Source organism: Lampetra fluviatilis, chromosome 4 (assembly GCF_964198595.1).
Source record: "Lampetra fluviatilis chromosome 4, kcLamFluv1.1, whole genome shotgun sequence".
Taxonomy (NCBI): Eukaryota; Metazoa; Chordata; class Hyperoartia; order Petromyzontiformes; family Petromyzontidae; genus Lampetra; species Lampetra fluviatilis.
The window spans coordinates 7,366,641-7,379,506 of NC_136278.1; the positions used below are offsets into that span (position 1 = coordinate 7,366,641).

The following is a 12,866-nucleotide window of genomic DNA, read 5'->3' on the forward strand; positions in this document are numbered from 1 at the left end:
ATCTACAAGCTGGAAGCTCAACACCTACAAGCTGGAAGCTCAACACCTACAAGCGGGAAGCTCAACATCTACAAACTGGAAGCTCAACACCTACAAGCTGGAAGCTCAACATCTACAAGCTGGAAGCTCAACATCTACAAGCTGGAAGCTCAACACCTACAAGCTGGAAGCTCAACACCTACAAGCTGGAAGCTCAACACCTACAAGCGGGAAGCTCAACATCTACAAGCTGGAAGCTCAACACCTACAAGCTGGAAGCTCAACATCTACAAGCGGGAAGCTCAACATCTACAAGCTGGAAGCTCAACATCTACAAGCTGGAAGCTCAACACCTACAAGCTGGAAGCTCAACACCTACAAGCTGGAAGCTCAACATCTACAAGCGGGAAGCTCAACACCTACAAGCGGGAAGCTCAACATCTACAAGCTGGAAGCTCAACATCTACAAGCTGGAAGCTCAACACCTACAAGCTGGAAGCTCAACACCTACAAGCTGGAAGCTCAACATCTACAAGCGGGAAGCTCAACATCTACAAGCTGGAAGCTCAACACCTACAAGCTGGAAGCTCAACACCTACAAGCGGGAAGCTCAACATCTACAAGCTGGAAGCTCAACACCTACAAGCTGGAAGCTCCACGTCTACAAGCTGGAAGCTCAACATCTACACGCTGGAAGCTCAACACCTACAAGCTGGAAGCTCTACATCTACAAGCTGGAAGCTCAACACCTACAAGCTGGAAGCTCAACACCTACAAGCTGGAAGCTCAACACCTACAAGCTGGAAGCTCAACATCTACAAGCTGGAAGCTCAACATCTACACGCTGGAAGCTCAACACCTACACGCTGGAAGCTCCACGTCTACAAGCTGGAAGCTCAACACCTACAAGCTGGAAGCTCAACATCTACAAGCTGGAAGCTCCACGTCTACACGCTGGAAGCTCAACACCTACAAGCTGGAAGCTCAACACCTACAAGCTGGAAGCTCCACGTCTACAAGCTGGAAGCTCAACACCAACAAGCTGGAAGCTCAACATCTACACGCTGGAAGCTCCACGTCTACAAGCTGGAAGCTCAACATCTACAAGCCGGAAGCTCAACACCTACAAGCTGGAAGCTCAACATCTACACGCTGGAAGATCCACGTCTACAAGCTGGAAGCTCAACATCTACAAGCTGGAAGCTCAACATCTACAAGCTGGAAGCTCCACGTCTACACGCTGGAAGCTCAACACCTACAAGCTGGAAGCTCCACGTCTACAAGCTGGAAGCTCCACGTCTACAAGCTGGAAGCTCAACATCTACAAGCTGGAAGCTCCACGTCTACAAGCTGGAAGCTCCACGTCTACAAGCTGGAAGCTCTACACCTACAAGCGGGAAGCTCTACATCTCAAGCTGAAGCTCTGCGTCCTATGAGGCAACCACGTGGTCAGAGACCCGTGTGGAGGGATCGACCCTTCGTAGCAGTAACTCGCTGTAGTCTGGCAAAGGGGCAGTTACCCCTTTGTGTTACAAATAAAAGTGTTTCCTCTAAAAGGAACGTCTGCGACTTAGTTGGACCCACGACACTTGCATTAGCTTGTGTAACTCATGTAGAGAACAAAATGCACAGGTTGAAGCGCTTTCAAATTCATGTATATTCTAAAAAAAATTCACAATTCCAGAGCCAGTATATAAAACATTATTGACAAAACTCCCTTCATTTTAATAAAAATAACATTCTTAAAAAAAAAAGTGTATACATTTAATATGGGTTATATCATAAAAACAGGTCATGTCATGAGTGCAAGTTGAGGAAGTTGTTGCAATATTTGAGTAAAAAAAGCTAAGCAGTATTATCAAACGTCGTCGTGCTATCTTGCGGGAATTTGAACAAAAGGAAAATAGATACCATACAAACTGCAATCAAATGTCAACAGGGTTTCAAACTGTCAGGCATCCAATTTATTATGTACAGTATACGATATGTTATCCTAATTAATTCGAGATGAATACCTCCCGAGCTGTATTGTGAATGTTGAGTCCAGATGGTGCGAGGTTAATCAGGACCCACAACCATGTTGGAGAATTACCTCCAAAATAGTAAGAATACCACTTTTGTTTTCTCAACTGAAGAAAAAATGCATGTATATTTGATCAAGTCATTCGGCAGTTCCGCTGCTGAAGGTCTCTTCACGACAGTGTCGATTGTGGGGTTTGTTTGGCCATACTTTACGCTGTTAGCCGCGGACAGGAATCGAACTTTGGTTGACGTGCTTATAACGCAGTGTGGAAAAACACCGGCCGACTCCTTCCATTTACTAACTCACTTGGTATATTGAGGTTTCAAAGGCTCAGGTTTCTACACCATTAAGCTTAAAAAAGATTTACTAAACAATAAAGTTAATGCCACTAGTTACCATCTCAAATGGCATTGTTCAACGGTCACATTTGAGAATTTTCATTTTGACTATTAAGGGTTTGTTCACTCAACAATTACTAATGGAAAACTATTCAATTAAAAACGTCTTTAACATTTTCCAGTGGTGTAAGTGCAATGTCCATTTGCCAATCAAACGTTCTGCTCCCTGGTCTTTCCTTTTTGGTTTCATTATGCAAGGGCGTTTCTATTTATTTCTCTTGGTCAAGGTATTGCGTACAGCTCAGCAGGCAACACATTATGACGCTCGCAATAAAATGAAGGAACTTAAAAATGAGGCATCACAAAAACCAAAGCAAAAGAAAAGCATTCCCGGCAACACATAAATCACTTAAATTTTACTGCTCGTAACCTCACGAGACATTCATTTTAGAAACACACGCCTGGAGTGGGACGCGTCGGCGCCCATGGCTTTCAAACAAGGCCCTTTCGTATCCTGCCGAGGCAAGTCCTCCCACTACTGGCAGCAGATGTCCAGATGATTGAGGAGATCCCGGTGACGGGATACGGGGTACTCGGCGCTGCAGTTGGGACACTCCAGGAGGCTTTCCTCCAGCACGTCGCTGTTTGAGTGACGGACGGCGCGCGGGTCTCTTGGAGACTGACGTGGCTCCCGCGTCAGCAGCTGCGGTATATCATCGTCGTCCAAATGAGGGTGGCATGGCGGCTCGACCTGACAGAGGTTCCGCAGTCCCTTCGGCAGGCTGGCAATCTGCAAGGTCAAGTGCCGGTCATTCAGGGGATGTGCTTGTCTTGCTTCAAGTGAAAAATGTGATTGAAAAGTATACATTTCCAGTGCACTGGGATACAATGTAAACGTAGTGAATGACAACCCAGCATTAACAAACTCATGGTGGACGTGTGAGTGAGTGAGCACTGAACGCAGTAGCAGCCACACTCCCCACAGTGTGCAAGGCGAGGTGACTACTCAAAGTGATGATGCAGACCTCGGCCTCGAGGTGACGGCTGCGGTCCCTCGCACGTCGCAGCTCCTTCAGCACCTTATTGAGTCCCCCCTCAAGTCTTATCCGGTCTCCTTGGCTGTTCCTCACCTGCAGAAATGCACAAGCCATGCCACATCACCTGGGCCTTGCTTAATAATAAGTTGCATTTCCGCGCCAATCCACTGCTGGATGAAGGAAACCCTATGCCATGTCACTCGTGGGGGTTGACAATAGTTGACTACACCGATCAGTGTGGATTGGCGAAGAGGGGAACCAGGACTTGTTCGAATATCACTTGTTAGTGATTATAGCCATGACCGGAAATAGAATCCATAGTGCAGTGCGCGAACAACCACTACGCCACCCCTCCAGTGCAGGCCCCATTGAGTCTCTACGCGTGTAACAATTCACTCTCATGCCGCTACCCAGCGATTCAATGACTTGTCATGCTTCATGTGGTCACAATTTTAATTGAGAATTTTTTTTTATTGTGATTGACTTATTTTCAATTTTGTATCTCAATATTTCTGTTTCGTTAGCTATGATTTCGGCCTAAATGTAGCGTTAGTATTTGCATACATCGTAAATAATCCATCGAATACAGTATCATGAGCGTAAGAATCGATTTTCATCGACGAATCAATGCATTTCGACTTGCCTATACTGTATTGCAGATTTATAATTTTCCAACAGCATCATGGTCATTTGAGACATGTGTGAGTGTTTCAGCAGAGATCATGTCTCACCAACTTTGTTCATGGAAACGGGCTCTTGTTTTTCAACTGCGTTACACGCTTACTGTTTGCATTTCATTGGGGTGGGGGGTGGTTTCCACCAGAACAATGTTATTGCTTGATGTTTGCTTGGAATCTCATCTTTACACCTCTGCAAACAAAAGATAGGCTAACGTGCAGTTGAGCCATCACGACTGGCAAACAACTCACATTCGGTTGGCAAGTTAATTTGGCAACAAAATGCAGAGGTGCAAAAGCATGTTAACCACATTACAGAAGATTGTTCTCATTTTCACAAGTAAAAAAGTACTTCAATCGCTAATGAACAGTTGAAAAAAGTTAATTTGAAAGTTCACATAAAGGTGGATAAATGAGAAAATAAATTAAATTAACTGTACCTGTAAAATGTTTCAACCAACATACATACCTCTTCCTCCAGCAAGGCAAGCCTTGCATCTTCTTTGTCTCTCTGGTTTAACACTTTCTTAAGTAACTGCACCTATAGACAAAAAAATGTGTTTAAACACACATGGCAATATCACACGGAACATATTCACTCGTTGTCAATGTTGAAATTGACAGAGGTTTTCTCTCTCTCCTGTAGAGTAATGAAGCATTTATAGCAGCTACATGGTGCCTATCATTCAGGCACATACAGCATACACAAATTTAAATTAATTAATTGAAGTGAGTGAAGTGGTGGTACATGACCCAATGGATATACAAAGACCACCGCAAAAAAAATGTAACTGAGGATTACATCCATAATCTTTGCTGAAAATTTCAGGCGAATGCTTTCTGCAATGTAAAAAAATTTACCCGTAAAAACAAAGTTTTTCACTATAAATCCTTTATATGCGTGGCATCGGTTTTATTTTATTATTCATTTCTGTTTTTCTTGAGTAAAAGTTTCATTTTTATCACATTGGTATTTTAAATAAAAAATGAAATTTTTTTTCCTAAAAAGTGGAAAATTTAGGAAAAAATTTTTCACGAAAATAAATTGTCACGCACAACAAGTCTGTGTGCAAAATGTCAGCTCGATTGGATCATGGGAAGTGGGTTAAAAAACGACCGAAAGATTTGCACGGTCGTAAGCGCGCAAGCAAGCAAGTGAACTTAATATAAAGGATTTAAAAATAAAATTTAATTAGGCAACACATCTCATTACATTGTGTCAGTAAGATTTGATATTTGACAGTTTTTAATTTATAATCAGTGTACCAACGTGAGCGTTAATAACATTAGTATTAATATCATAAGGTTTCATACCATTGTGAAATATTACTCTTGAATAACACTCTGGGGCAACTGAGTCCATTGCACCATCAATACACTGCTTGTGCCATTCTTGTGAAGATTGAAAACATATGATGGAAGAAAAATTAGTGAAGGTATGCTGCCCTTTGAATGGTGAATTATTTGAAATAAATATAAATGAAGTTCTTTTTAAAAAACACGTTTTCAATAGCTGATCGGGTAGCTTAGGGGTCCCAGCACTGCTAAGATCTCGGGTTTACAATTGGGCAGTCACTCATGACGAAACCAGGTTCTAAAGTGGAATAAGCCTTGTCACTGCACAACTTCTTAATCTCATGACATGCTGCCGACAGCACTATCTCATTATATATATGGGAAAGTAAAAACAGAACTTTTTAACTTTTCCAAAAATAACACTTCTTTTATTGTTATAGAAGATATCCCATTCAGTAGTTATGCAACTGTGTCCTTCTCCCATGAGACTGTTCCTGTCAAACAACTGATCCACAACCGGTCAAAAACAAACTCGCTGCTGCTTGTGCTTTGGAAACGCTTTTTAGCAACAGTATGCAAGATGTGCGTGATAATGTTGCATCTTGTGTGCATAAAATACACGTTATTTCTTGGAAGTAAACTATTATACGGAGAAAAACATGCATGTGGAAAAAAGCCCTACAGCACAGCAAGTCTCACGATTGCAGAATTTTACATTTGACCCACATGCCTCTCTTACTGGAGTTGGGTGCTGTTTAACCCATCACAGCACGAAATAGCTTTGCTCTGAATGAAGAGACTGGAGCTGGTTGTGCAATAAACCAAACTACATGTTATTGAAAACAGTCCTTGTAGATATTTACTAGGGAGAAGGGCATTCCTATTTGGAAACTGGAAACGAAACAACAGCCGTTTGTGTGAGCCCTTTGCTTGCGGTTAAATGGCAAACTACCCGTCAGTCAAAAGATGTTGTGTAAAATATATAATCTCCAAAATATGTCCCACTGTATATAATCCTCAAGTTTTATGAAGTTCGTACCTGATAATTTAAATGTTAACAACTCATCCTTCACTGAATTTATGTTCATCAATTCGCTGCATGGAGGCATCCCCATGCCGTGTCTTCATAGTGATTGTTTGACTTTACTTCACCACATTGGTCAGTGCAGGTTAGATGAAGGGGGGGGGGAGGATTTGGGTTGGTCCAGCACCGGTTCAGGTATTACATACTGGCCACTCATGTTAGTGGCCGGGGATTGAACACAGTTGGCTATGTTCACAGTGCAAATCACTAACCACTGCACCACCACTCTCATACGTATATTGAACTTGTTTTGCACCATACGTAGCCAATCGTGCTAATCGGAGGTGTCGGGGGAAGGACAACAAACTAAACGTAAAAAGCAGTTCTAAAGAAATTAGTTCTCAAGAAAGATTTAAAAGTGCACAACTACAGTGGCTTCCTAATATGTCGGACTTCTTTCGCACAAAAAAACTAAAATATCTATCATATAAATACTTCAAAGTAGTTGCTGAAATAACACCCCTTGCCCTTGGAGCTTATGAAGCAATGTAAACATCTGATCACGTAGCAATATACATTTATGAGGTTTACAATAATTATGATCCCCCGAAGCCACACTCATCTCATGGTTGGTCCTGCGATGCAACAATCCAACCAGCTTTGAAGCTTTCGTGACTGCAAGGATTCATACTCTTAGGTTTTTTCGGAGGCTTGTGTTGCTTCCGAAACGTCGTGAATTTTTTAATTTGTTTTATTTTACTTTTATTAATAAAACATTTTTACCTACGTGACTTTACCGAAAAAACCTAAGAGTATGAATCCAACCAGCACCTGACCTGCAAATGAGCTTGATTCATCGCGCCATCTCCGCGGTGGACGTGATTACTATCGATCATAAATAATCAGTTCTCACACTCATTACTTGATGCATGCATCACGTGCATAAAAACATATTTTTATCAACGAATCAATATGCCCATTAACCCTTTCCTGTTCCGAGCTGCATGGTGGGTTCAGTTCACCGCAGAATCTCGGAACGCGCAAGCGGTGAGCATTACTTTTCTTTAGAGGCAGAGCACCATTGTTTTTAAAGGCATTGTACTCACCGCACAGAACTGTAGCGACACGACCGCACTCTTCGATACCTGGCGCCAAACTGTGCCACACCCTCACGCATTGGCTTGTCGGAGCCTCGATACCGATAAAGTAATTTTATTTGCGTTTTTGACATACACGTACGTCATCGGAATGAGAAATGCAAAACGGTTAATTACTAGACCGTGCCCTCCCCGTGTCGCCAATATGTGCACCGTCGTGTGGAACGATCGTCTCACCTGAGCGCAGTAATCCGACGCGTTCTGAAACTTCTCCTCGTAGAGGGCGCGGTACCGCTCCAGCTCGTTCTTCAGCCCGAGCGCCGTCTCTGCCATCCTGCGCCTCTCCTCCTCGGCTGCGCGCCTCTCCCCCTCGGCGCGCTTGCGTTCGCCGTCCCCTTTCCGCGCCGCCGCCTCCGCCCGCCGCCGCTCTTCCTCGCGCCCCCTCGCCGCCTCCTGCTCCGACTTGAGCCGGGCCGCCAGCTCCGCCGCGCGTTTCTTCTCCGCGTCCAGACTCGCCGTCGCCTCCAGCAAGCGCCGACGCTCCCACTCCAGCGCCACCTCTGCGCGATTACGACGGGCGGCGATGGGCAACGGTATCATCGCACGGCGTTCGGCAAACCGTGAAGCGAGTAGACGCATCTATGGGACTTTTTTTATGGCAGTATAAAAATCATGAAAAAATAAGAATAGGCTCTACCCTTTCTGATAATAAAAAGAGGTGTTAAGATGTTCAAACACCAAATAGAAACTTATTACAAGGCATAGAGTCTGCAATAACTACACATCTTAACATCTGTTTTATTGCCAGAAACGGTAAAGCCGATTCTTATTTTTCATCAAGTGAACAGACGCCACGGAGTAAAACTAATAGATATGTCCCTTATTAAACATTGCGTATAAGCATATCGCAATATATAATTGCAGGGCAGGTCTCCTTGAAAAGAGACGTTTGTCTAAATGAGCACTAACTGGTTTAAAAATGTATTGATATTAATAAACTTGAAAATTATGAATTCATATACCGTCAAGTCCAAAGTCAAAGTGATTTCATGCTCAAATGCGTCTTGAGGTGCTTTTCTCCTGTTTACAACCCTGAGCCACGGTTGAAATTCCACTTTCCCATGGCGGGAGAGATTCTATCTATAGGACAACCACTGTTGGCCTTCCCCCAAAAAGTGGTAGTCATTTTATCATAGGACGGCGTCGAACCCCACCCAACCAGGTTTTGACTCACAACCTTCAGATTGCAAGCCGCTCGCTCTACCCTGAGAGCCACCTAGGCCAGTTCACATAACTGACTTGATGACATTCACAAAGGGTGAATAGGATGTACTTGCATATAAGACTGATATGATGCATCGACATACACAACCCACTTCATATTTAAGCTACACAAGTTTGACTCGATGGAATAAAAAAAAAAGATTTGACCCCCAGAAGCACAAGATTTACCAACTATAAGTGCAGACATGTAGGACTATAAATGTGCCTAACCAACAGGAGACATAGTCACACAAAAAGGCTGACATGAAGCAATGACATACAACGGGATAAGCTTGAAACATCACACATCAAGTGAGATTTGTACGTCGGGAGGATCGGACTCTGTAAGTCAGTCCATCAAGTCGTCCGTGCACTGCATGTTAGATACAAACAAGGTTGATGCGACGCATTGACGGCAGCACTGCCTGAACATAGAGCCCCCCTCTGCACCTGTTTGCTTGGCCTCGCTCTCTATCCGCTTGTGCAACTGTCCCAGCTCCGCCCGGAGCCGCCCGCACGCGCTCTGCTCCGCCTCGAAGCGCTGCCGCACCAGCGACAGCTCTGCCTGGAGCCGCCCCACGCTGCCCTTCTCCCCCTCCAGCCTCTGCTTCACGAGCGCCGACTGCTCGCGCTCGCCGTCCTGCGCGCTGCGCTCCGCCTCCCACTGCTGGCGCTCCCGTTCCAGCTCGGCGCGAGCCTCCGTCGCGGCCTCGCGCTCCGTCTCCTGCTGGCGCCGCGCAAGCTCCAGCTCCGACTCGGCGCGCGCGCGAGCGGCTCGCTGCTCGTCCAGGTCGGTGCGCGCCCGCAGCAACAGCCGCTCAAAGTGCCTCTGCTTCTCCTCCGTCACAGTGCCTGCGTGCGTGCGCGTGAGGCGAGCGGGGGTGGCTCAACTTGTGAGCGCGGTGATGGACAAATATAAGTCTAAAAAATATATTAATATTTTACCATACTCTTTGGTTCTTTCGGTAACCTACGTGACTTTACCGAAAGAACCAAAGAGTGTGGATTCCTGCAGTCACGAAAGCTTGAAATCTATTTTACCAGGTAAGGCCCACTGAGCTATGTGGCTCTTTTTCAGACGCGACCTGGCCACAAATGATAGCTTAACACAGTGGCTTATCATGTAGAAATTTATAGCAGCCAAATACTCTAAATACATGTTTGTAAATGTGGAGGGAAAAACCGGAGGACCCGGAGAAAAATCCACACGACCACGGGGAGAACATGCAAACTCCAAATATATAGGCGTCAGGATCAGGATCAAACCCACAACCTCCTGCATACCAGGTGAGGTAGTTAACATCATGCCATGGCAGCAGTCATTTAATGGACTTCTAATAAAAACCTGTAAACTTTGATTCAAATAACTTATTCCTACAACTTCGTATCACTATATGTCTTATACTTCATAAATTATGCCAAGTTCCATAAATGCATTGTATGAATGATGGCCAACTCTGCCTTTACCTTGCGCATTATTGAGCGTCTCGGCGAGTTGCTGTTCCAACTGAGAAAGTCGCACGTGAAGACCGCTGACGTAGACTTCCCTCTGGTTGTCGTACACCAACCACTGACGGTTCTTTTCCAGTGCCTGCAGCACAGAAAACAGCACCCGTAAAGTGGCAACAGCAAAGATGCAGAGGAAAGATCAAGCGTTCACTGCTCTGCAGAGGTCGCAACCGGGTACCCGATACCCGTACCCTACCCGATACCCGGCTAGCCGTACGGGTACGGGTACCCGTTTGCGACCCTGGTGCGGCCGGGTATGGGTACGGGTAGACCGTGAGTCACTGGTGAGTAACCGTTTGTCACTCATTTCCCAACGTCTTGTCTCTTCTCACAATTCAAGTTCCTAGAATCAACCCACCCGCGCCTGCAACATGGCTTCATCCCAGAGGTCGCAATCAGGTACCCGATACCCATACCCTACCCGTACCCGGCCGGGTACGGGTAGGGTACCCGTTTGCGACCCTGGTGCGGCCGGGTACGGGTAAGGAATCAAAACCCGTTTGCGACCTCTGCTGCTCTGTGACCGCTGCGGTGTTAATCTGGCGCCACCCAGTGCCTGCCACTGAAATCGCACAGGATGTTTTACGCACGTCATTCAGACGTTCCTCCACTCCTTCCATGTCGACTGGTGCATTCGGCTTTATGATCCCTCCTTCCATTGTAGCTGCCTGTTGGGATAACCACAAGTATTTACGTTACGCGTTCAACATAAGCAAAACACAATATATACACGTAAAAAGATAATGGCTGTGTCTGAAAGTGTAATGCCACTCCGGTGATGTTCTAGACAAGAAATGTTGGCTTCTGTCGAAACCTCCCATCAACCTCTACTCAATTAGAGGTCACTCCTTCCCTGCTGCTACACCTTTGGCCGGCAATGTCATCCCTCTTGATGTGTGCACCTCCGATTCTTTTTTCATTTTTTAGTTCCAGGCTTAAAACCTTCTACCTATGATTGATTCGATCTTCTGATTTCTCTACATTCTGGCCTTACCATAAAAACGTCCCCTTTCCCCTCTTTGCCCCTTCACTCACTTTACCAAATGGTCTCAATGCTCAAGCTTCTCTTTGTTGTACAATGTCTTGAAATGCAGTCACATTTGGATGCTTTACACAACCCAAATTGCATACAATTGTCACTTGGTGAATCGGCATAATTTGGGAGTCATAATTTTATTCAAAACTCAAAATTGTATTTTACCTTCACGATTGTACAGTTTTGTTTGCTCCATAAACCCAAAAGTAACATTAGCATATCGGGCCATGATCTAGCTCCTGCTGGATGATCCTCAAGTCTGCTGACACAGTCTTGCAATGCAACAATCCATCTTGCGACCGTGCGTAGCCAATTGCATCGCCACCTCCTGGGTGTATGATTTTTTTTACATTAGAGATAAAAGATTATTTACATATAATTTTAACAATACCCACATATTCAGCCCTCACACATACAACATGAGCGGCGTATACTAGATTTGAACTAATAAACGGTTTTACATTCCTATCAACCGAAGTCAAACAACTCGCCCATGCGGCCTGCACGCACCGCCATGCCGATCGTGGCGCTGGAGGTACTCTCCAGCATCTGGCAACGCCGCGTCATCGTCTCCAGCTGCTGCCCGAGCACCTCCATCTGCTGGCGCTGGGACCTCATGACGGCTTCCTGGTGGTTTGCCTCTCCGCGCTGGTCCTTCAACTTGGCATCGTGCAACGTTGCCACCTCGCCGCGCAGCCGCGTCGTTTCCGCGTCCTTTTCAGACAGCTGCTGCTGCTGCTTCACTTTCAGCGTCTCCAGCGAGAGGATTTTCTGGACAACACACAGCCAACGAACGACTACAATCAACTCACAATGATCGGTAATGGGAGCGGGGGGGGAGAGGGGTTTGGTGAAATGCGACAACTCTTTCAGGTATCACCGTAAGCCACTGATTCAAACATTTAAAAACATCAATATTACTTATCCATGGCCATTAATAAATCTAAGGGCACCAGGTTCATTGCGCAATTACTCCAGATGCACTATTCAATTAGACAGCTGTTTAAGAAAAGGTGTTTGAGCTACACACACACTTGGGAGTAGAAATATGTTGTCGTCGGGAGTCTCATGCTTCTAAACTACCACATGGTCCATGGCATTGGTGACAAAATTGTTTCTATAAAGAATTCCAGATGTTCACCCCAACGTGAAATACCTGCAGCAAGGCATTTCTCTCTGGGTCCATCATCTTCCCTTTGGCCTTATTCATATCCACGATGGTCTTCTTTAGGGCAGCGTTCTCCTTCTGCAGTAGGTCCATGGAGGAGGAGGAGGTGGAGCAGCAGGGATGTGGCTTTGAGGGGGATCTATTGGCAGGCACCGGTCGGCCCTGCCCTGGGAGAATGCCCTTGCCATTCCCACCAGGAGCTAGAGGGGCAACTCTCTTGATCACACCGGCTCCTTTCTCTGTTGTCTTCCCGGAGGACATTGCACTCCAAAGTGGCGGTTTACGCCTGAAATGACTACTGTCCTGTCACCAAGCTGGAGAATGAATTCAATATGTATTCCACAGTATGTTGTTTTTTAATGCCACAAATTGAATTTATATTAAGTTAAATTTATTGAAGATGCCACCGTTGTGTGAGA

At 45.3% G+C, this 12,866-nt stretch overlaps 1 protein-coding gene across 1 annotated transcript; it reads right to left on the minus strand.

Moving 5' to 3' along the window:
- Positions 1-2,344: 2,344 nt before the first annotated feature.
- Positions 2,345-11,964, minus strand: CEP55 (centrosomal protein 55). Its single transcript, XM_078855084.1, has 8 exons — positions 11,790-11,964; positions 10,834-10,911; positions 10,202-10,325; positions 9,185-9,586; positions 7,709-8,031; positions 4,524-4,595; positions 3,366-3,470; positions 2,345-3,130 (listed from the first exon to the last, which is right to left on the minus strand). The coding sequence occupies exons 1-8, from the start codon at positions 11,895-11,897 to the stop codon at positions 2,876-2,878; spliced, it is 1,467 nt and encodes a 488-aa protein (XP_078711210.1). The 5' UTR covers positions 11,898-11,964; the 3' UTR covers positions 2,345-2,875.
- Positions 11,965-12,866: the final 902 nt, after the last annotated feature.